The 25,961-nt window shown below is 42.5% G+C and overlaps 1 protein-coding gene across 1 annotated transcript in view; it reads left to right on the top strand.

The window, feature by feature from the left end:
- Positions 1-25,961, top strand: part of WDR44 (WD repeat domain 44) — a 1,972,396-nt gene that overhangs the window by 1,137,279 nt on the left and 809,156 nt on the right. Inside the window, 1 exon segment of the mRNA XM_044057470.1 lies at positions 2,123-2,203. Coding sequence (XP_043913405.1) covers positions 2,123-2,203 — 81 coding nt within the window.

The following is a 25,961-nucleotide window of genomic DNA, read 5'->3' as shown; positions in this document are numbered from 1 at the left end:
GTTTGTAGGATGCTAGGCTATTGGCCCGGAGGCCCTTGTAAGCCTAGCCAAGAATTTCACCCATGTTCCCACAAATTCAGCACCTGTCTCCCCTTTCCAGCAGGGATACAGCTGGAATCTCAGGGGTGTATTTTTGGTTTCCCATCCAGTCATCCAGGTTCCTCTTAAAGAGGGCTAGTGAGGTACTCTGCTTGACATGGAGAGGGAGTCTGTTCCACAGATGAGGGAGTCTTGGGACACAAATCTATCTCACCAAATGTTCAAGCCTGACTTGACTCGACGTAAGGCCATTCTGTAAGGTCAGTTTCTCCTTCAACGACCTTCTTTAGAAATTTGCTCTGTAAGTGATATTTGTGATGCAGCAACCTCATGAACAGTATATATCTTCATCAATCACTTCAAATTTCTAGATCCAAGTCTTATTTCAGCTCTACCATTCTTAAGGGTATTTTGTCATGAAAAAACCCATCAAGTCCAAGTACCTAGGAATTCTTTCACATAAGTCAAGAAATAGTACAGGATGTGGAAGTTATGTACTTACTGTAATACTGGATCTTTATTATCCCACTCTGTCTCAACAGTCCTCCCACCTTCTCCCTCCCAAATTGGCACTTCATACATTTGGATAAACCTAGTAGACCTAAGCCTGAAGCATGTTCTCTAGACTGGCTTAAACACTTGTGTTAAACTATTTCAGGTTTTTGGGAAGTAAGCTCAATCTTCGGGATGGTGAGGGAGCAGATGCATTACAGGTGAAGGGAGGAGCCTGGGCACTGAAGTGAGTGTTTGAAGTGGAAAAGTTGCCAGCTGATATCCGCGTCAGTGGCAGTTTACCCATAAGTTGAGGCAGACTTAGTGGGACAAAATGGATTCAGCATTATGTTATGTACATAACTTTCATATTTGGTTAACCTACCTGTATTAGCAGGTTATATCTTAATTAAGTTCACTAAATCACTAAGTCTCCGTTGATAATCTTTTTGAATCGGTTGTATGGTGGTTTAACCTGCAACAAACTGGATCACCACCTGCTAAAAAGATTTCCCTAGAGTCGCACTGTCAGCAAATGGAGCTAGAAGGAGTGAAGGAGTCAAACCCAAGAATGCAGGATTAAGATCATTAGCAGTTCATAGGTGTAATTTTATATTCTAAACTGCAGGTCACACACATGTACACAAATATTTTATTAAACTTTTCGGACAGACTGTTGTGAAAGGTCAAAGTCTTTGTTGTGTATCACTTGTGTTTGGCTCCAGGTGAAACTGCGCACAATTCTCAGCTATGATGAATAGTGTCTTTACAGCACAGTATACGTCTTGGAGCAATGCATTTCATTTTGACCATATATAACATTTCCAAGATTAATTAGAATGATATGCCAGTAACACTTAATTTTCATTGTTCTTGTCTTAAAGTTTATGTAGTCCGCAGTTATGTAAATAGTTAAAATGACATTATGTTTGAATGTGTACTAGTATAACCATGCAGAACTTGTCAGTTTTTTTTTTTTTTTTAATCTGTACTTAAACTTTTTAGTTCAATTTAGCTTGGTTCTGTGGTGCAAAGGTATGGAGCCCTGACTGTGAGCCAAGTGACTGCTGTTCAGTTAGTAGCCCTGGCACTGGTGGAGCCAGGAATAGAGGGAGAAGAGGGAAGGGATGTGGCCTCTTCTCCTCTCCCAGGAGGAGGGTGAAGTTTGTGTGTACTCTAAAGCAGACAGAGTGGTGTGATCTCTCTGGTGGAGACTGGAGCAACATCCGTGTTTGGTGTCTGAGGAGAGATGGGGCTGCCTTTAAGGAAAAGCCCCTTGTAGAAGTGAGGAGCCACTGTACATGAACAGCTCACTGCAGCTCTCCCTTCCCAACTCCTTGCCAGGTGTGTATGAGGTTGGTGATGGGAAGACAACCTTCTAGCCAACCCTTAATGATGACACTTCCTCAATCTTCTTTTGCACGGTGAGGGGAATGAAGAAACAGTCTGACCAAGAGAGGGTCACATAGTCAGTAGGCAGCTGGACAGAATATTAAAAAAATTATAGTAATGTTTGTAACAAAATTTGGTATATTTTGTGATTCATTATGATCTTTATGTAAGTAAATGTATGAACTTTTCTTTTCTACAGTAGTGATGCAGCCCAGTCTGACGATGAGGACAAGATTCACCCGCACCATGATACTGATGGTGGAAAGTTAAGACAAAGAACGTAAGAAGTAAAATGTATTTTGTTGTTTTATGATGGTTCTTCACAATCCTATTGAGACTTTTAACTTTTAAAATGCCATGGCTAACTTTTATCAACTTTGTGTGTGTATATATGTATATATATATATATATAAGTAGCATTAGACCTTTTGGATAACAGTTACTTCAGGAAGTATGAGTTCGTACAGAAAATGTTTGTTAATTCTTACTTCAAAAAATAATTTTTGTTTTATTATAATTCAAGGGCCTAAAAACATTTGAAGTTTTTATGCATGGATTGGAAAGTAGCACCACTAGTGTATCAAACATATGCCAGCAGACGTTGTCATGAAATTGTACCATGGCAGACGCAGTAAATCTAATTTTACTGTGAAGTTATTGCATACTGATGTTTTATGCAACTCAGTTATACTGAAAATAAATGTACTGCCTACTCAAATTGTGGTGCTGTCTCCTGGCTATCATAGATGGCTGAAGCCCTGACTGTGACCTTGGCAACTTGAGTTCAACTTTTGGCTTGAACATTGGATGCTCCAAGTCAGGAGGTTGGGTTTGAGTGGCCACTGTTGGCTGTACCATCCTGGGGAGTGATGGAAGTTTCTCTGACTTGATGCTTGGGTGGTACCTAGAGAGAACACAGACTATTACAGCTGCATGATGTGATCGTGCTTCAGCACACATTGCCCCAGTGTAAGGGCAGAATGCAGCACTTGAGAGGTGCAGTGAAGTAGGTGGACAAAAATCAGGAGGATAGTGGACCAAAACCTGACCCACTCCCTACCACCAGTCTCGTACTTTTGGGGAAGACAAGTAGCTTGATTAGGCAGTCCAGTAGAAATGGTATGTATTGTAGGACTTCTGTCTAGTCTAAAGATTCCTGGCATTTGCCTTCTGATGGAACAAATAAATGGGCCATTTGGGTAAAGTTAGTGGAGCCATGAGGCAAGTCTGTTCAGGAGCAAACAAAGTCCTGATCTTAGTAGTAGTTAAACTAATTTGACATTTACCAGCATATTGACTAACAGAAAACTACAAAACATGGTTTAGTTCAGTATTGCTTAAAAACAAGAACCAAAATGAACATGAAATCAAGCCACAGTCACTGAACATATTATGTATTGAAGATTAAACATCTTTGTATCAAAAACACTTCCAAGGCTGCATAAAGGACAAAATAAATGGAGTGGAGGATGACCAAACTGAGGTGGGGTTAGGTCAGAGGGGGAGCCTCTTAGTGAGTGAAGGAAGATTCATCGACGAAAAGACTGCTGTAGAGATAAAAGGAGCATATTGATCAAAGAGTGAGGGCAGTCAAACAGGAATCTGTAGAGGTAGTGAATTAATGGAGTTTCAAGTGGTTTTGTGAAAACCTTTACATGGGGGGAGGATGCACCTAATAAGATAATTAGACAAATTAAGTTGAAAAAAGTTTGACATGTTGGATGGACATGCAGTGTTGGGAGTGGTGAGCATACCTTTCAACTTTGTAGTGCAAGAAGTCTGGATAAATGAAAAAATAATGGGGATGAAGACCCAGAATCAGGGGCAGATTGTAATAACTACTGTTATACATTTTGAAAGTTGCTAGAATAACCAGATGTTATGTGATCCTATTATGCGCCTACATGACTGTGATGGGTTGAGCCGATCCTCGCGGCTCCTCGCATGCAACTTGGCAAAGAGCGAGTCTCTTATTCTTAAGAGCTTTACTATATCCCAGCAGGCACCACCTACCAGTTCCCCAGATCTGCAGCTCCTGCAAGCAAAAGACGTGTCCTCGAAAGCAGCTGGAGCTATAAGAGATTTTTCTTACTTTTCCTGTCAAATTTCTTAAAAAAAATTCAGTCAAAAAAGTTCTTGCTGCCTTCTTCTCGATAAGAGATTTAGGAGCAGAGATAGACTCAAAATAATGTCTGAATCTCTTCCTACCGAAGAAGGATACAAACACAACAAAATCAAGTCAGCCCTGCTTCAAGATCCAAAAAGCCCCAGCCGTGATGGTCCTAGAACTTTTTTTCTTTAGGTCTCTCCTAGTTCCACTAGTTCCATTGCACATGAGGCATGAGGAGTGGCTATAATTTTGCAAGGCACATCTCTTCAGGATATCCTCTTCCATCACATACACATACTGATAACGAAGCACGGGAAAACGCAACTGACCTTTTGCTGCAATCTCTGCATCATGATTCATGAATTATATACCCCCTGGCTACCTACTCCTCCCATGGCCCTAGACCGGGTGGGGGGGGGGTTCGGGGGGGGCATTCCCGGTTCTTGGTTTTCTTGGTTCTCAAAAACAACAGTTCTCCTTTAAATGAGTTCAGAAATGAGGCTGTACTTCTGTCCCCCACAACCCTTTCCTCAAGGCATTATTCCCCTCTACAGACATTCACATTATGGTCATGTATCTAAAACAATCAGGAGGAACCAGATCTACCCAACAAGAGGGACCAGATTGGTGTGGAGGAGGCAGTGGGCTAGGGGGTGCCCCTGTGGGCTTAACCATTCAAGCGCAAAGCCAATCCACAGGCAGACAGACTGAATGCAGGAATTCTTTTCTCCTCACGAGGACTATCTGAAACAGTAGCAACTCAGATTTTCCAGCTGTGGGAAAGATCGCATGCGACCTGGTTTGGTGGGCTGCGACCTGTTTGCAAGCAAGCCTTCTTCTTTCCCCCGTCAACGCCAAGGAAGGTTCTTTCCCTTGTCAACCGCCTTTGGGGAGATGGACTGCTTTATGCTTCCTCCACTCCCCCTTTCCAGGGACTGCTTTATGCTTCTCCCCCATTCCACTCACAATGAATCGTTTCCATTGCACTTCATCAAATTCATCCACAATGGTTCTATCCCTGGTGACTGGCCCTTCTCTCTTGTCTCTACCCTCTAATTCAATCCCTGGGTTCATCAGTCGGGACAACAGCACCTTCCCCTCTACACTTTGAAAGTACCGACAAGCCCACCACTCCCTTTCCAGTCAGAAAAATTAATCACTTGTCTTCTTATTCCAGATTTTATCTTCAATCCACACTGTTACCGGAAGGAAATTATATCACAGGTGGAAGCAGGTTGCTATCTGGGCTCAACTCAGAGGCTCAGGGGCCTTAAGAGGAGAGGTCTAGAGTGTCTTAAAATTAAGGTTTAGACTGTTTCATCAGTCTTCTTCAGTCTCTATCCTAAAGTCCATCTAGATCTCCATATTCTATTTCTTTATCCCACCAGACCCACATCTCAAATTTCAATGTCCAACTTCACGCTTTAAGACCCCCTTTTCCAAGACTCTGTTTTTCATCCTGCTGATGTGGATCTTATGTAGTGCTTCATCATCCCCTTTTGTGGGGCTGCTACATGCCGGGTTGCTACATCTTGATTTATATCTGTCTTGAGTACAGTACCTCTGAAAGAAGAGTTTCTCAACTTTGGAAACCTCTCCTCGGAAAATCTACCTCTTTTTTTTTCGCATTCAATATTTCACAAGGATAGAGTATCACTTCTCCTTTGTTCCAAAGTTTGTTCTATCTCACTTCACAAAATTCTAGAGCTTTCAGTTTTCTTTACCTGTTTTCAAATCCAAATTTAATCTCTAAGCGAACATTGTTGTATACATTGATTTTATCTTCTTCTTAGCTCTACCTAGACAGAACTCAACAACACGAAATTGGATGTTCACTTGCATCCTTTCAAATTAATAAATTGGGTAAAACTATCAACTATTGTCAAATGTGCAAAATATAGATTAAGATAAACTCAAAACTATTCACTAAAGCCACTTACAACACTAGAGACATCCACTCAGCTCATCTACTACTAGAGCTCTACAACATAATATTCCAATCTCGCCTAGTCAAGGCTGCTACTAGTTCTATGGCTGCCCATTGTCCAACCCACTTTCATTTCCCACTATAAATTGGATGTGGTACATCTTTGTCCAACCATTCATTTTTCCCATTTTTATACTCAAATAAATTTTCCATTAGGTCACCCAGGAGGGAATGGTCAGGACAGTCAGGCATTTGTCAGATCGTGAGATAATAGGATCACATAACATCTTAGTTTGGGATTCACCATAACTTCAGATGTTTTTAGGATCATCTCCTTACATTCAGATAATCCACCCTCCTTCCCCTAGGATGTTTTCATACCAGATTGAACTGTTTGAGTCTTAATACATTTTTTATTGTTGTATCATCTGTCAATGGTTTATATCTAGTGGCATGAGTCATAGCATGGACAAACTGTATCTGGGGTACTGGTAGTATAGTAAGCTGGGATATAGTAAGCTCAGGCTCTAAGAGAACCAGACGCTTTGCATAAGCAGCGAGTATAAGAACAGGGCAGGATCAACCCAGCTGTCCGAATGTAGGTTAGATGGCGGCCAAAGTTTTGCATTAGCATGCATTTTCTGAAGGATATGAAGTCTGTAATTCAAATGTCTGACATTATTCAATGTTTTTAATAGATTCGTAGATTGCTACTAAGCTAACGACCACTAGGGCTCTTACAAGCCTAGCTGCACACCCCAAACCATTTGGATCCCGAGCATCATGGGTGTCTGTACAGGAGGACATGTTAGTAGGGAGATAACTAAGGTTTTTTTGGAGGGTTAGTTTGTTTAATACTTTACGTATCTATTGACTTTGCCAACAAGGGATAAGCAGGCTAGACCTGGGGTATGTTTATAATTTCCCATCCAGTTGTCAAGGTTTCATTTGAATAGGGTCCGGGAAGAACTCTTGTTTTACATGGATGGGGAGCCTATTCCATGGTATGGAGATCCTTTGAGATGCATATCTATCTCTCCACGCATTCTGTTTGTCACAAACAAAGTTCAGATTCCTGGATATACTGTTTCTGGTGCTGTTTGTTTTGCACATGTGCAAGAGATCCACCAGGACTGGGTTTGAGGAAGCCCTGTTAGCCAGGCAAAGATCCCCTTTCAGCAGCCTGTAGGAGACTGGATACAGAGAGGTGATCAGTATAAGACTGGGTATTCATGCAAGGGATTCTCCTGATGAGGAGCCTTTGTGAGCGTTCCAACTGTTGCAAGTGTCTGGCTAGATACATGCCAAAGTGAATGTTGTTTTTAATGATAGGTGTAATAATGGCTGAATAGACTGGTACTTTATCTTCCTTGGACCTGGATGCCATACCCTTAACCATAAGTTGAGTAACCTAGAATGATTTTCTTACTATCCTGGTAAGTGTTAGTCGAAGGCCAGATTACTGTCTACATATGTTCCCAGATCCCCTACCACTTTTTTCGACTCTTAGGAGTATTTTATTGATGGAGTAATTACATTTGGTTGGCAGTTTCCCAAAAGGCATTATAATGCATATTTTGGCATTGAATTTCAGGCCATGGCTTTGGCTGCAGTCATTTGTCTGTGTTAAACCCACTTGCAAAATGTTTGTGTCTTGGGGGCGATCAAGTAATAGCTCTCAGTTTACGTCATCTATGAACTTGGTGAGCCAGAGGCCTTGAACGGTACCCTTGACTTCCAAGAAATAGATGCTAAACAGGAGTGGGCCCAAGCACAAAGCCCTGGGGTACTCTGCTAGGGACCAGTCTCTTGTTGGAGGTGGTCTCACTGATTCTGATTTGATGGGTCTTATCTGTGAACCATTCCACCGCCAGCAATCCAGTAAGTTGTATAAGGATTTGCTCCTAGCTCACAAAGCTTGTCAACAAAGTGCGAGTGGAGTGTTATATTGAATGTGTTAGCCAAGTCAAGATTTACAGTGTGCAGTGTTTTACCCTTGTCCAATGCCTTGGTGATCCTCTCAAAGAAGTTTACCAGGTTAAATAGGCGTGACATTCCCTTACTGCCAAATTAAGATGGGTCCAGTGTCTGTAGTTTGCCAGTAGTGTTCTTTATCATTTCTGTTAATTTGTTCCGTGGCTTTGCATATTAAGCTTGTTGGACTGATGGGTCTGTAGTTCCCTGGGTTGGTTGATGATCCGCCTTATGGAGGGGAATGACTGTTGCAGTCCTTCATTGCCTTGGAATATAGCATGTTTCAAGGCCATAGTTGAGTGCCTCAAGTCTTTGTGGTAGGTTATGTTTTAGACTATTCAGGAGGCAACTGGGATATTTTGGGGACCTATGGAAGCTGTGTTCTTGGTTTTAGTGAGTGCTGCCAGCACCTGGTCCCTGAGTGAATTTCACATGGGGGAGCTGGGGGATAGTAGGGGGTGAAGATTGAGCTGAATTTATCAGGCAGTAGATTTGTTTTGTCATGCTGATCGGTGAAGGTGTTACCTTTCACCACCAGTTCAGCACACTGCTTTGTGGTACCGCTAACGTTCCAGATGTATCTGAAGAAGGCTTTCTGATTGTCCTTCGCATGCGAGACTATCATGTCCTCATAGCTGGGCCTTGTTTGGCTTAATTAGACCTCTTAGTTTCTTGTTTAGCTGTAAAGTGCACTTTCCTTTAATGGTGTTGCTCTTCCTGATTGTGGCCATGAGTTTTATTCTTTTATTGTATATCTTATTTAGGTGAGGTTTCCATAAGAGGGGTTTGTTGTGGATGTATTTCTGGTAGGTATGTCGGCCTCTATGGAACCATTCACATTTGTATAGGGACTCTGTGAATAATTCTGCATGGGTAGCTGTGGTCTCAGAGCTGAGACGTTGTGGCTTGTATTTTGTCAGACTGTCACATAACAGGATGTAGTTTGCGTTTGAATAGTTTCTAACTGTTACTGGTTTAGCTGGATTTTCTGGGTTGATTTTTTTTACTTCAAATGAGAGTTGTGTGCTCCAAACTCAGTAGTGAGGATGTGACACTGTGTGGGGGTGGGGGGTAATGCTCTCTGTTAAGTACCAGATCCAATATATTTGATTCTGTAGTTGGAGCTTGTACTATATTGTCCAGGGTGTTTTGTATTAATAAAGCCCAGGACGTTTTGTGCCTATGAGTTTGAGGCAGTGTACATTTCCCAGTTTATAGAAGTGTAGTCACTCACTCTTGAATAGGATATTTGGTTGTATGGTGAGTAGGTGTAGGTAAGATTCCTGAGAATCTAGGGGCATAGATGAAGAACTTTAGCTTGCCCTGATATGGTGAGAGACCTTATCTATGGTGACTTGCACCTAAATGAGCTTCATGGTATCGTCCTGTTTATCCAATGTGGAGGTAATGTTTGTTGCTAATGTAGATCAAAACACCTCCAACTTTGGCCGCAGTCTGTGTGTTGTTGATCTAAATGTGTGGAAGGCACTGTAGTCTTGCACTTGCAGAGAACTTTCCATGCCTTAAACCAAGTCTCGGTCATGACACAGATGTTTACAGTCTCCAGAGTGAGGACAGCTTGAAGGGTGTGAAGCTTTTTTTGAGCAGTAACACCTTAAGTTACTTGTAGACTTTTTCATTGTGTTGGTACGTTTGTCTTTTTGGCATTGCCTAAAAAGGCTCTATGGGTGTGGATAAAGTTTTAGACAATATCCCGTGGTGGGGAAAGGTGCAGCCCATCCTTTGCAAAGCAACTTGGTCTGTTGACCATGTTCTCCCATGCTGACAGATATTGGATCCCCCTAGAGTGACACCAGAAACTAAGCCATTTATTAAAATTAATAATTTTATATTCATAATGTGACATCATCCTCAGTGAACGTAGAATGCTGTTTAATGTAAGGCTCATACTTATCTGTGACACACATTCTGAGAGATCCATTATGTCTCTTTTCATACATTCCAATGAGGTATATTCTCGGGTCTTTTACACCCACATGGACTATGATAGAATGTTATTGGTACCTGGGGTGCAGGAACTTGAGTGCCTTCATGATGTTACAGATCCTGGCCCCAGGTAGGTAACTAAGTGTTGTCTTCTTGTCTAACCTTGTGAGTGGGGCATCTGTGTGTTGCACAGTGGACTCCCCAATGACAAGAGTATTAGGTAAAGTATGTGCTTGCTTTATGGGCTTTGCTCTTGAGGACATTAGGTGTAGGCGTATGTGAGATGTTTGATGTTGCCTTTGTGATTGCCGAGGGGCGGTTGTGCATACTAGGTGGCTTTGGAGGTCTTTGGGATTTGAGAGGGTTTCTGTTAAGCACCTTAGCATCAGATTGTGCATGTGTGTGTGTGTGTGTGTGTGTGTGTGTGTGTGTGTGTCAGCCTCATTTGTATGCAAGAGTTTTCCTTCAATGAAGTTATGTATTTACATTTCTGACGTACTGTGTTGTTTACTTTAATGATTATCTGGTTGTCTGAGAATATGGGACAATTGCTACATTACTTTAGGATGCTCAAGTCTACCAAGCTGGCCACAGAGACATTTGAAAATTGCATTTTCATGTTGTCCAGCCCTGTAATAGGGTGAGCTGTTTTGGTTTAAGGATTGGGTTTTGACAGTCTCCTGGGGTAGTTTCTGTAGTTAAGGGCATGGTGGTCTACAAAACTAGGATAAGGTAGTGCAATTTCATATGCAAGCTAGCTGCTGTATGCTTATTTTTACATAATGGCACACTTAAATACGTACTGGATCTAATTCTATTTTTAGGGAAGTTTTATTGTCTAGGCATTTTTCTACACAGGGCACTGTTAACCACCGTTGCCCAATGGCAGCTCCGTGCAAACTTGCCTGATTTGTAGTACAGTAAAAAGATTGTAAACTGATTACTATGCCCTCTAGCCAATAAACAGCTACATTTTGAGTTTCCTGCAGTGCTTCCCAAGTCAGAGAGACCAAGCAAACACTTTCTGCCACAAGATGAATGATCCTGGAACTTCTTAATGTAAAAGCACAGCAAAAGCAGCTCTCAGGTGCAGATTAAACAGCAAACTACCACCAAGCAACTAAAGCACCTGGCTAATATGCCCTTCTGCAAGGAGATTTGGAGGCACACAGAACTAGAAAAGCCAGCAAACCGAGAAGTGACAGTTTTTGCCACAAAGTAAAACATATGCTTTAAAAAGGCTCAAACACAGTGATATGTGTATAAAGTGGGAAAAGTACAATAAATCCAGAAGATATTCTTACCTTGTATTGCTCTAGAGGCACTTGAAATACTGAAAATACTGATTATAAAATACTGAAAAAGTGTTGCAGAGTTCTTTGTAATACTCATTTATTTGCCAGAAAAACACAAATTTTATAAGGAACAGACCAAAATTATGAGCAGAAATCTGGACAATTGAATTGATGCTATATGGTCTCTTTAAAGAGGCTTAGGCAAGAGGGATGATGGATTACTGCCTGACTTTCAGAAAATGAGAAGAGAGATGAGTGATTGCATGTTGCAGGTAAGCAAGGAGACTCCGGCAGATGGTTGTCTCCCACCACTGATGTGTGTAACAGCAGTATTTGTTATTCCAAAGGGGAAGTGAGATCTTGAGCACCAAATTAAGTACTTTTTTTTTTCATTATGCAGTTGTGATGCCAAGATTATTGCCGAGGTGTGGTTACTAGGTTGGGAGAGGTAATTTATTATTTATTTATTTTTGCTAATTGAGAAAGTCTGACAGGGGGAAAATCCCATTTTCAACAGAGGCCCTGTGAGAAAAGTTCCACAAATATTACATCTGACATACAGTTTAAAGACAGAGGAACAAACAGAAATGTGTTTACATACATTTTATATATTTAGTGTTCTGTTACAAAGAAAGCATAACTAGCAGTAGTAACAAAAGATGTTTGCATTGGATAAAATATGCAGATTAGAAATAACCTATCCAATTGGAGATATTTGTGCATTGTAAAATAACATACACATTTACAAATAAAATGGTTCAAGTAAGTAGTATACGTTGGTTATAAATACATTATAAGGTTGGTAAAGGTATGAGGAAAATAGACAAATATAGATAGGGTGTAAAAGTAGGGAATGGAAGAGTAAGTAAGAAGGGTTATGCAACTGTGTAAGGTGCTGTGGAAGAAGGGAAAAAGGTGAGCCATTTTAAGGGAAATTGATGTGTAGGTTTGGTCTAGTAGAAAAAGGAGAGAAAGATGGGTCAGTATGTTATAAGGAAGGCGGGAAAAGGAGCGAGTCTTGAATAGAAAAAAAGTGAATAGATAGAGATGGAGTAGTCGTAGGACTTAAGATGGGGTTTGTGAAAGGAAGGTCATTAATTAATCACTGAGAGACTTTGTCTTCATTTTTACTGAGCAAAGAGAAAGATATGAGGCTGTGTGTAATAAAGGGCTAGTCATCCTTAGCATTTATAATGCTTTTGATGTAGTGGATGGGTCTTGTTATAGAGAAGGTTTTGGGAGAAGTGTTGTGGGGCAGGGCGGGTTGGCAAGGAGGGTAAGCATCTTATATAATTAGCTGATGATTAAACTGTCAGCAAACCAGATATGTCAAGGAAAATCTCCTTAGGTGGAGGTTCAGGAAGGATGTACCATTTCCTCTTAGTCATGCAGGTGTTGACCAAATGCACGTGAACTTACCTGAAAAGACTGTGTCTGCAGGATGAGGAGTTTTGTAGCTTCATCTTACTTGTAGGTGGCTGTTTGGTACTCATGATAGATGTAAAATAAATTCAGGGTGTCTGAAAATGTTTAATGAGTTTGGAGACATGTCAGGATTAAGACTCTGTCCAAAGATGTCTTGTAATTATGATTGAGGAGGGCAGTGATGACAACTGTCCACAACCAGATTTCTCCCCCAGTGGTAGAAGAAAGGAGATCAAGAGAAATGGGAAATGAAGGAGGCAGTCACCGAAATGCTGGGCAGATGATCCTTGAGAATGGGTTCCCTAACAGGGCTTATTGAGATGATAAAAGTGGTGGTGCATTCAGTTGTATTGTGTGTCAAATTATATGGAGACAGCAGCAGCTGCTAAATATTTGAGGGAAGATTAGGCAAAATGCAATAGATATGTGCTGATTTTGAAGGATGTGTCCTCCAGGACACTTTCAGATGAGGACATTGAGCGGGTGGTAAAGAGGGTTGCTCTGTGACCCGGCTCTGGCTAAAAAGTTAGCCCTTCGGACCCAAAGGCTTCGGAGCCGTCCCATCTACAGCCTACTGCTCCTCCTCTGACTGCTTCACTCTGAGCCAAACACTTCGGGTTCTTCTATGTTGGATCCTTCGGTTCCGAGAATTCTTCCTGCTTCCTTGGAACCGATAACTCTCTCCTCAGCGGCTCAGTCTGTAACCGAGGGATCTGGGGGCCAATGCTCTCGAGTCGACTCCGAGAGGGATAGTCACCTCGTTTTTTCTTTGGAACCGACCCTCCCTCTCGGTGCTTCAGCTCGACTGAGCTCGGTTCCCACGTTTGCTTCGGAACCTGTCCCTCCTGCTCAGAGCCAACCTTCATCTCCTCGGAATGGAGGTCGTCTTCAGAGCGGGGTGGAAAGGCCTTTGAAGCAATAGAGAAAGCTTTGTCCAGTGCCAAAGCCCTGCCTTTGGACCCAGTGTCCCACCACCAGCCGGTAGCAACCTCTTCTCCCCCTCCACCCCCTCAGCATAGGGAACCAGAGACTCAAGCAGCCCCCATTGGAGGTGTCCCCTCTTCCGAGACCTCCCCAGATTATCCTACTGGAGAGCTTCCTCGGAAGAGACTTTGTAAGAGGAAGCACATTGACTCACCTGAGTCTGGCACATCAGACACAGATTTGGATGAGTCAGAAGGGTCCCTTAGATCCCCCTCTGAGGATGTCTCCTTTTCTGACATCCTTGAAATCCTTCGACAGGGGTGATTGGAAGGCCTCTAACCCTACTGAGGACGAATCAGTGTACCTTGAGGCCTTTGGTTCCCGACCTTCCACCTGCTGGGTGACACTGCCTTATGACCATCCCTTGGGGATCATATCTCGGAAAGCCTGGACCTCCCCGGACACAGTGGAGCCTGTCCCGAGGAGGCCAAGCAAATGTATGACTGCTCCAGAGATAAGTCCTTTCTTTCTAAAGGAGTTCCTGTTGATGCAATGGTGGTAGCAGTGGCCATGAAAAAGGAGTTGTCCAAGACATCTTCTATAAGGAGTCCAGGATGATGGATAGGTATGGAAAGTGTACCTTCTCTTCAGCGGCATTTATCTTAAGATTACTGAATTACCTGTCCCATTTTACTAGACTTCAAAGGGATCTCCTGAAGGAGTTAGGAGATGCCCTTCAGGGTTCAGTAGCTTCGGGATCCACGGACAAGGTATCTGCGCAGCTCTTCACCCTTACATCTATAGCTAACTCCTCCATGAGGCTGATTTCCTGTGCAGCGGAATGGAGCGAACAGGGCAGCCGCAGCACAAATTTTTCTTAGGAGACATTCCTGGATGTGTCTATGTAACTTCATGGAATCCTTTAAGTCTTCCTTTACCAATGTCCCCTTTGATGGTTCAACTCTTTTTGGACCACAGGTAAAAGAGACTTTCACCAGGTGCGAGCAGGAAGGGAAAACCTTATCTGCCGTTGGAGTCCGCTTTCCCCTTTCTTCTAGACCCTATCCCAAGGGTCAAACAGGTGGGAAAATGTGGTTCCTTAAATCCCAAAAAGGTTGCCCTCATGGCAGAGGAGGTCCACAACATCAGGGAAATAGAGATACTTTCTCTGATTGTCCCTTCCATCGCCCCTGAGGGGTTGCCCGACTGTCCGTTTCTGGAGGCAGTTGGGGGTCATCTTTTACTGTACGCAAGTGCCTGGCTAGTAATTTCCTAAGATCGTTGGGTAGAAACCATAACATCCAGAGGTTACCTTATTCCCTTTGTTTCCGATCCCCCAGTAAACCGGTCTCTACCAGACGTGCCACCCATTCAGTTAGACAGTGCAACATCAGAGGTCATCTCTTTGCTGCAAAAAAGAGTCATCCAGGAAGTCACCACAGAGCAAATAGAGTCCGGAACTTACTCACAATTTTTTTTAGTTCCAAAAAAGACTGGACTGGAGATCAATTGTAGATCTCAGCAAACTCAAGTCTGTAAAGAAATCGAAGTTCTGAATGATCACTCTGCATTCAATATTTCCCTTTATTAGGAAAGACAATTGGATGTGCTCAGTAGATCTTCAGGACGTGTACTACCATATCAAAATGGACAGGTGCTCCAGAAGACACATATGCTTTTGGCTGGGAGCCAGTCATTTTCAATTTCGCACACTGCCCTTTGGCCCTCCCTATAGCCCCCAGAGTGTTCACCAAATGCATGGCAGTGGTATCTGCTCACCTGAGACGTCAAGGATTCCAGGTGTTTCCATACCTAGATGACTGGCTCCTCACTGCTACCATCAAGCACCAACTAATCAGAACCAGGGACGAGACTCTCTCCTTGTGTGCCAGATTAGACATCACAATAAACCTAAAATAATCAGCCTTATCTCCATTGCAGCACATTGTATTCTTAGGCTCAGAAGTAGACTCAACCACTATGACAGCAAAACTGACACCAGAAAGGATAGAATCATTACATGACCAAGTCAGATTCTTGCTGCAGAGAAACAAAGTACAGGCCAGGATAGTCCTTCATGTCCTAGGGACTATGGCTTCCACCATTCTCTTAGTTCCCCTAGCCCTTCTGCACATGAGTACTTCAGTGGCTACTGTTTGCCCAGTGGTCAATGCAGGATCTCTCCCCCTGTCTCACCAAATACTCATCACAAACTCCTGCAAGAAGGATCTAACATGGTGGTTACATACAGATCAACTTCATCTAGGTCACCCACTTGCTCCCCCTCAACAAAATGCAGTATTGACCACGGACACCTCCCACATAGGGTGGGGAAGCATTGTCTGAGAATGAAGGTCCAAGGTACTTGGCAGGACCACGAGAACCACTTGCACATAAATGTTCTGGAGATGAGAGCGGTGCTATACATGTTGCAAGCACATCACAGTTGACTTCCCATTGGGACAATTGCGATTCAATCAGACACCATCTGTAGTGTGTTACATAAACAAGCAAGGGGGAACCATATCTTACCCACTTTGTTGAGAGGCTTTAAGAGTATGGAAATGGGTGACGGACACTCAATGCTTTCTGGTAGCAGCGCACATCCCGGGAAAGTCCAGTGTGATAGCAGACAAACTCAGTCGAGTAATTCTGATGCCTCACAAGTGGTCCTTGAATTCAGAAGTTGCAGAAGAGATTTTTCGCAAATGGGGCCAGCCTTGCTGCGACCTATTTGCCACATACATGAACACCAAATGCCGCAGCTACTTTGCCCTAATTCCCCATCTGGGGATATCACCCAGGGATGCTCTGATCCACAGTTGGCCTCCGGGACTCCTTTATGCTTTTCCACCCTTTCCTCTCATTCCAAAAGTGATTCAGAAAGCAAAACTGTTGGAGTACCCTGATCCTCATTGCTCCTTACTGGCCTTGCCAAGTCTAGTTCCCCTTCCTGTGTGGCCCTATCTCGGAGGAACCATGGATTCTGGAACCATCTCCAGACCTCCTGATTCATCAGTCAGGGGAGTTCCATCCTACTATCCAAACCCTGAAATTGACAGCATGGCTGCTCCAGTTCCATGAATAGCCAGGTGTGTTTCCCTTTCCCCTACAGTCAAACACATTCTGATTTCTTCGCACAAACCGTCCACCAGGAAATTATATTCCAGCAAATGGAAAAGGTTCTCCATTTGGGCAGCAAACCAAGGCATAGATCCCTATTCAGCTCCTAGAGAGTCTATCTTGTCCTTCCTGTCATCCATTTTACATGAAGGAGCTGCAGCTGCTACTGTTAGAGTTCAGTTAGCTGCCATCTCTAATCATTTTGGCTACATGGGAAATCCAGTCATGTCCCACTCTTTATGTAAAACCTTTTTGAAAGGAGTCTTCATTCTCGGACTTCCAATCGGGCAACCATCGGAGCCCTGGGACCTAAACCTAGTTCTTACTACTTTAATTTCTCCACCCTTTGAACCCTCTTCTTCATTGGATCTGAAATTCTTGTCTTAGAAGACATTGTTCTTAGTGGCTATAACATCTGCTAGGAGAGTTTCAAAATTGCAAGCCCTCGCCATTCGACCTTCTTGCATTGTTTTCCACAAGGATAGAGTCTCACTTAGAACTAATCCTTCCTTTCTTCCTAAGGTATGATCAGAGCATAATCTCAACACAACTATCGAACTACCAGTTTTCTTCCCAAATCATACTAATAAATCAGAATACAGACTACACCAATTGGACATCCACATAATTCTCAGGTTTTACCTGCACAGGACTAAAGAATTTTGAAAATCAGACCAATTATTTGTTTCCTTTTCAGACAAAAATAAAGGCTTGCCCATTTCTAAGGTCACCTTTTCTAAATGGCTATCGGACTGCATTTCATTTGCTTACAAAGCTGCTGGCAAACAATTACCAGCCAAAGTAAAAGGCCATTTAACTAGAGCAGTATCAGCTTCATATACCTTTAGATCTACACTCCCAATTGATATAATTTGTGCAGCAGCTAGTTGGGCAAGACCTCATACCTTTGTCACTCATTACAAATTGGATTTGACCTCCCGGGGCAGGTCATCCTTTGGGTCCACTGTGCTGAAGAGTCTTCACTTGAGCCGCCCAGAGTAAAGGTGCTAGGGACGCTGTCCCATCCAGCAAGAATTACGGCAAGATACAAAAGTTATGTACTTACCATAACATTCCATGTTTGTAGACCATCTCGCCTACATTCTTGCGTCCCACCCTCCTTCCCCCTTCCTGTTTTCAGGAGGAACTGGTGGACTATACATTATGCTGTCTGACCTGGTTATAGTTGTCCATCCACCTGGCATGGATAGTAATAGAGTGTTCTGTTTGTATGTGCATAGTTATTGATAGTTTACTAACTGTTATGTACCTCTTTATTTTCTTGCAAACAAGATCTGGGGAATTGTCATGAGGCACCATGTGATAGGGATTAGCCTCGAGCCAGTAAAAGCTCTTGAGCTTTAGTATCGGCTGAGTCAGAGCCGAAAATCGGCTCCAAACCCATCCAGCATGAATGTAGGCGAGATGGACTACAAACATGGAACGTTATGATAAGTACATAACTTCTTTTTATTTATCACTAAGTCTCACTTTCACCCAGGAGACTCGTATATCATCTGTTCCACGAAACTTTGGAACTTTTGGCCCTAACAGGTGAGGGTGTCTTCTTTAGCCTCAGTTACAAATGAAGTCCCTGTTTCTGGAGTGTCATACAGGCTTTCTATTCCATCCATCTGCAGATCTCAAACTAAGCACATGGTTTCTTCAGTCCCATTAATTGCCAAGAACACTAATTACGCTACAAGGGTGGTCCAGATTCTTACTGCAGCTCAGAAACCTGCTACCAGAAAAATTTGTCAAGATAAATGGAAAGTAGTTCTTGCAACCTCTTCACAGCTTTAGTGATGGTGGTTCTCTGTGAAACAGTTTAACCTTATGCAGAATGTAGTTTTGAAGTCCAACCTCTTAATCAGTCCATCTGTTTACTAGTTCTCTTTCCTGCATACTCCAGTAAAAATGAATATAAGCTGATCTGCCTTCATGTTCTCAGACAAATGAGATTCTGTCTACACAGAATAAAAGACTCCTGGAAAAAGATGACCACCTCTTTGATTCATTTGCCTATAGCAAACTAGAAAAAAAAATCTAAAATTACATAATCTAGGTAGCTGTCAAAGGCTACGTTTTGCTATGCTTCTAGCAATAAGGCCATTCCAGGTGAAAGTAAAGCACTCTCAACTAGATCTATGGCTGCTTCTTCATCAGCTTTCTTCAGAAACTCATCTGTGAATATTTGTGCTAGTATGACAGGGCTTTCACTGCATGCTAATGCAGCATTGCTGTAAGCTGTATGTGACCTCCGGGATCTGGTCTTCCTCCATGATGCCTTCCAAGATGTTTAGCTATGGACTCTAATTCAGTATGAGGCAGGTGGGCTGTATCATATGAGAAACAAAAGTTATTTAATTAGCATAATGGTAGTTCATGATCCAAGCCCATCTGCTTCAGGAAGGGAAAAATCAGAGCACCACAGGTATGGTTGAAGCTTCTTTAGTCAGCCTGAAGGACACCATAAATACCCAATAGTATGGTATAAGAGAATTCTGCTTATGTTGTTCAGATAGACAAAACTTTGTGTAAGACCCAGAAGCAAGAAGTAAATGTCTCTAATGAAAAATATGTTTTTTTGAGCTACCTAGTGAAACTAATTTAATATAGCAGCATATTGAGACTGTGATGGGAAGAAGGTAAATGTAAAACTTCACAGGGTACTAGAGTCTCATAAAAGCAATACTAAAGAAAATACTGAACCACCAGAAAAACAAAAAGACAAACTCAAAAAGATCTTAGATTTCCTTGAGTGTAGGTTAATTTCAAACCTTTTCTTGTGCAGAGGGTATCCGGAGGAGCTCATTGCTGATCTTTGTTTGGAGATTAAATGTAAGAGGGCTAATGGTTATTTTAAACCCATTTTGGGTTGTTCTGAGCTAGAGTTGATAGTTCATTCCCAGCCCGACCATAGTAGTGACAGGTTTCATTGTAATTTCATCATCTCTTAATTTGAACGCCAAGGAGATAGTGTCGATTATCAAGAAGAATTGGCGTTTGTTATCAGTGGAGTTTATGGGGATGCCAGGGTTGAACCCCTATCCTACAGTCACTTTTAGGAGAGGTCCCAACATTAAGAACATTTTGGAGACGAAATTTAAGATTATACCTTCACAATCGGGGATGTACAAATGCAACATGTGCAAATATTGCAGATTTGTCAAAGCAGGCACATTCTTCTTGATAAGGGACAAGAAGTTTCTCATTAAAGGTAGATATAATTGCGCAAGTAACCAGGTAGTTTATTTGGCCCAATGTTCGTCTTTTCCTGTATTTTATATAGGCAAGACGGACAGGAAGCTACAAGAACAGATGTATGAGCACTTGTATGCCATAAAGAAAGAGAAGATGGAAAATGCCTTGGCGAAGCATATACAAGACAATCCTGGACATGAGTTTACCTTCTCGGTGATAGATCAGTTATGTACTGAGAATAGGGGGTTGTCCGGATTCCTTGAGATTGGAGTTTAGGGAATTAACGTGGCAGCTAAAATTGGAGGCTTATCATTTCCCCGACCTCAACAGTATGTTATCTATTAGCTGTTTTCTAAAATTGAGAAGCTTAGAGAGATCAGGCTTATCAGTCGAGGATTGGACATCATCGTCTGTGGTAGTTCTAGCTCCTCTTTGTTCCTGTTCATTTTCTTTTAGTTGTTGTATCTTTCGGCTTTTCCCGGTTAGGGGTCGCCACAGCGGAACTCCGGTCTGCTAATGATTGGCAGTAGATTTTTACGTACCGAGTTGCCAGCCCTGACGCACAACCTTCAACGAAGGTACGCCCATTCATGCATGTCTCCACACAGAAGACGCTTTAGCTGAGAATCGAACAGGACAACGTCTTACTGTGAGGCGACAATGCTACCGCAGCACCAGTTAATATACTACTTTTTTGTGGTACTCTTATTGCCTTGTTGAATTTTCATATTAATTTATAGATAGAGCAGATAAATGTGGTCTTAAATGTGAGTTAATTGTATTGTTAACACACACACACACACATATATATATATATATATATTTTTTTTAATTATTTATTCATCATCATTATTCAAGATTCTTTATTTTATATTGAATGCAGTTATTGTTGATTGTTAAAGTGATGTTTTTTGTTCTTGGCGCCTTTAAATTTATTGGAATGAAGGGGGGGTGTTGATCACGTTTTTGAGTGATTTTATTTTAAGGGAATTATTGCAATGGCGCGAGTTTTAAAATTCTGAGGAAGTTGGTGCAGAGCGCTGACGAAAAGCTATACTGAGTTGTTTGGCTTAATTAAAATATTTCCATTTCGTTTATTGGCGTTCAGCGTGATTTGCATGCTTACTTGATTTGGATTATTGAGTCCGAGGATATCACTGGTTTGGTCATGTGAGCGGTGGCATGCTTTTTGAATACTAAAGAAAATGTTTTAAGTTAGGACTTGTTCTGGAGTCTAAAAATGTATGGAACAGTCCACGTGTGTTGGTTCCTAAGCCAATAATGACTTTCAGAAGTTGAATGAGCCATCCAAATCTGACATTTATCCAGTTCCTACAGTGAATGTGCTGAGGGAGGGATAGGCTAAGCAAAGTAAGGTTTCCGACCACCATTTGTCTGTGTGGGGGTACTGACAGATTTCTCTACACCTCTAAAGCAAATAGGAAAACAGCATTCTCTATCTGTAAAGGACTTTTTCATTATTGTATCTTACCCACTAGACTGGAGTGCTCCTACCACTTTTCAGAGGCTCGTGTATAAAGCCCCGAGACCTCATGCTGGGTACTCAGCTGCATACCTTGATGACTTTATAATTTATTTAGAGGGTTAGGAATCACTTTAAGCCATAGTACATGCTATGATGGATTTTTTAAAGTAGGCAGGACTTGTTTTTATTTGATACATTTGTTAACTACTTAGGCTCACAGGACACAAGTGCCCCTTTTCTGGGATGACACTGGAGGACTGTTTGGTTAAGTGAGTTGCTCAGAGTCCCACAGTAGGCTGTAGAAGGAAACAAGCCTTTTACCCGGGAGGCAGCTTAATAGCTCAGAGCCTTGATCTTCTGTGCTGCCATATAAAGCAGCTTACAGTTAATGCTGCTAAAAGTAAGCTTTGTATGATCGAAGCCAGATGATTCAGGTATATGAGTGGAAGAGGGGTAATTAGCTAGACCACAGACAGAACAGAGTCTGTCAAGATATGGACTATAGCCCAGTACCAAAATAAGTGAAAGCATTTTTAGGCCTAGCAGACTCCTTTAGAAGGTTCATACCCAACTTTCTTATTCTAGCCTGTCCTTTGACAGCACTTAAAGATAAGGTTCCCTACACGTAAGATGGACTATAGCAGCAAATGAGGCTCTTAACCAGATGAAGAAAAGTTTTATGTTCAGAATCAGTTTTAATTGCCCCTGAATTTGCTGAACCCTTTGTTGTATACACTGCTGTATCTGAGTTTGGGATAGGAGATTTTGTTATCTCAGGAAGCAAACAATGAGAACACAGAGACATCAGGCTATAAAGTTTGATTTAGATATTATGCAGACACAGTTATATCACTGTTACTTAACACCAGTATTGGTAATAACATGAAGTAAATTACCAATTCAAATAAGAGACTATAAGAACTTAAAATCCTTTAAGAGACTACTGGATTTGTGGGCTGGGGACAAAATGTTGATCCAAAAAGCTTGGTCAGCTTTACTAGGTGGTCATATGGTCTTCATGCTGGCACACGTGAGGAACACCTACATTGCTGCCTAAGTAGAAAATTGAGTAAGGCCAACAACGGGTATTCTGCCTTGGAGAGTGAATATCATGCTGTTGAACATCAGCTGCCCTGTGTTGTTGTATCTTTCGGCTTTTCCTGGTTAGGGGTCGCCACAGTGGAACTCCGGTCTGCTAATGATTGGCAGTAGATTTTTACGTACCGACTTGCCAGGCCTGATGCACAACCTTCAATGAAGGTACACCCATTCACGCATGTCTCCACACAGAAGACGCTTTAGCTGAGAATCAAACAGGACAACGTCTTACTGTGAGGCGACAATGCTACCGCAGCACCACCACCGCATGGTATCACTTATTTGGAGGCAGCATCAACTGACTGTACATCCCTACAGTGGTTATATAAAAGGATATCAACATATGCAGTCCTTTCAGTTTACTGTCAAACACAGACCAGAAAACAAAAACACAAATACTGATGGGTTGTATCAGCCTCATAATACAGCCCATTCAGGGTTGAAATGTGAATTATGTGGTGATGGTGTGGTCATTGTAGCATAGTGACTGTTTGACTTGTGTAAAATGCATGTACATGTATATACTATAGTTTATATGTATAGCAGCAAAAGCCTATTTTAGTTAGCCATGCTGTGCATATGCTAGGTAACAGTAATGGAATCTTGCAACAGCTAGTGAGATGTAGAGTATCTGCTAAGATGACCCTCACTGGTAAGATCAGACCATAAACTAATCTCACTGGATATTCACATCCCGACCCCACCCCCTGCCCAGAAAACCACAGTGAAAAACTTCTCTAAAGCAAATTTCACACTCCTCAAAACCAAGGTGAAATCCTTCAAAGCCCCCGGGCCTGTGGAAATTATGGCCCAGACCGCAGAATCCTTTATAAACGCAGTCTGTGAACACCTTCAGGAATGCATGGATCATGCGATCCCAAATAAAACCAAGACCCAATCCTCCAAAGGCAGACGTCCTGTCTGGTGGACCCCAGCCATAAACAAACTATACAATAGAAGGAGGAAGCTACTAAATGATAGAGCAAAATCCCAAAAAGGGAAGGCATCACTGATCAGTATTAGCAAAAAACTACGGGCACTCATAAAATTGTCTAAGGCCAACTTCGAGAGAAAATTGCACAGGACACTAAGGATAATCACAAGGCTTTCTTTATTTATGTTAGGAACCTGGGTGGTAATTCCCAGATATGCTCAGAATTAGTCCAAAATGACAAAAATACACCAACCCACAGACGCTGCCAACATCCTAGCTGACAGGTTCAGTGCAAACTTCTCCTCCCACCAAAAGGGCAAATATCAATCCCAGCAGAGGAGCCGCCTTCCAGCAAAAAACACATCAATGGGACCAGACGGTGTCCCGGCTGCCCACCCATGGAAAGGATGACTAGCTTGATCTGCAAAGCTATGGAAAAATCATCATGGAGCAGATCCTGCCTCTTAAACCTGGTTGATTTCTTTGAAACAGTCACCAAGGCCATTGACGAGAGGAAGGTGGTCCACACAGCCTACCTGGACCTCGCAAAAGCCTTCGATACAATACCCCACTGGCATTATAGATGAGCTCACCAGCTTAAATATAAACCCCTATGTCACTAGATGGATTGCAAACTGACTCAAGGACAGAACCCACATGGTTAGAATTGCTGGAGCCATGTCAGACTCCAAACCAGTTACAAGTGGTGTCCCACAAGGCTCAGTCCTGGGACCTCTCTTGTTCGGTATATATTTCTCGGAGGTACAGGCCAACACGGAAGGACTGTGGCTGACCAAGTTCGCAGATGACTGCAAACTGGGCGCCATAATCGACTCTCCAGCCGACACAAGCATCCTCCAAAAGGGCCTCATAGAAACAGACAACTGGTATCAGAGCCATGGCCTCAAGCTAAATGCCAAAAAGTGTATAGTCATCCCCTTTGGCAAAAACAAAGTGCCCACAAATTACCACATAGGTGGTAATCCATTCAGTACAGAAGAAGTAATTAGGGACCTGGGGACCCAAGTTGATAGCAATCTCTCATTTGATAACCACGTGGCCAAAGTGGTTAGAAAAACATTTTATATAGCCCACCTAATCATGAAGGGATTCACATCTAGATCAGGGAGGTCATCGTGCCTCTTTACTCATCCCTCATCAGGCCCATAATTGAGTACAATGCCCTTTTGGGATGTACCTTACCAGACACCTGCAGCAACTGGAAAGACCCCAAAAGTACCTCACCAAGAGGATCAAAGGGCTCAAACAGATGCCATATGCTGCCCGGTTAAAGAAACTCCAGCTCTACTCAGTGGCATACCGCCTATTCAGAGGCGATCTGTGCCTGACGTATAAAGCCATGTCCAACCCGGAATTAATGGACATGCTGCACCTCAGAAAATCCAAATCCCATCGAGCTACATGCTCGAGAGACTTGAACCTCAGCACTGAAATAAATAGGACATGCTGGAGAGACAGATTCATAACCCAGAGGCTCCCTTCACTCTGGAATAAAATCCCAGTCCAGGTTAGGCAGAGTCTCTCATTGACTCTCTTCAAGAGGAATCTTGATGAGTGGATGGGAGATTGTTGGTTTATCCTGGGTATCACTTCTGTGTCACTGTTAGACAGAGGCACAGTATACTAACCTCGAAAAAGGGCATAGCAAAATAAATTTAAAATGGATGGCGAAAGCCAAACACATTCTGGCTAGGCTTATAAATGCCCTAGGGCAGATAGCCTAGTATGAACCTATGCTGTTGTCTGTAACAAAAACAGGCAGAGGTGTTTGGGTCTCTTGAAGAGGGATTTACAAGACCAAGCATGAAGACTCTTGGGGGTACCATAAACAGAAACTGTGGATTAACCTATGTAGTACCATCTTCCCTGTGGACTACCAGAAATTGTGGATTTATTTGTGAGTACCATTTCAACTGTGGATTTACTTGGAGTCTAAGATGTGGAATATACTTGTATGTTATAGGCACGTTATTCTGAGCTGGACCACCAAGAAAAGGAAAGTACAGTTGTGTACCTACCATAAATGTAGATGTTCGAGTGTATTCACTGTTGCAGTCATTACCCTTGGGTTATCCTGCTGGCAGGCTACCCCGCAGTCAGCCTGAGTTCCAAAGTCTAGGCCCGGCGTCGGTTGCTGTCGCCTCTTCCTTGACGTCAAAGCGCCAGGGGTATAAAAGATGCAGCCGACACCATTTTCTTCAGTGTTTCTTGCCCCAGATGTCAGGTGCCCCAAATAGGTAGGCTGAAAAATATATATCAAAAAGAAATGCATACACAAAAATAACATTTCCTTCATCTACAAGCAAATACACCAAAAAGGCTGTATAGGATAGAGAAGTGCAGATAAGGCCCAGCAAAAAGAAAGGGGATGGTGGGTGGGTAACCTGGACTGCAACAGTGAATACACTCGAACATCTACATTTATGGTATGTACCCAACTGTACTATGTTCATCGTGTTTCACTGTTGCAGTCATTACTCTTGGGTTGAATCCCAAAGCTGAGGAAGGGTGGCTGGGCTAAATAGGATTAGGAGAGGCTATGAGTCCCTGCAGAACTGCAGTGGCGAAGC

The sequence above is a fragment of the Protopterus annectens genome, chromosome 15.part0, assembly GCF_019279795.1.
Source record: "Protopterus annectens isolate FY-2018-M chromosome 15.part0, PAN1.0, whole genome shotgun sequence".
Classification (NCBI taxonomy): Eukaryota; Metazoa; Chordata; order Ceratodontiformes; family Protopteridae; genus Protopterus; species Protopterus annectens.
The sequence above is the reverse complement of the archived record's forward strand: the minus strand, read 5'-3'. Positions and strand labels throughout refer to the sequence as shown.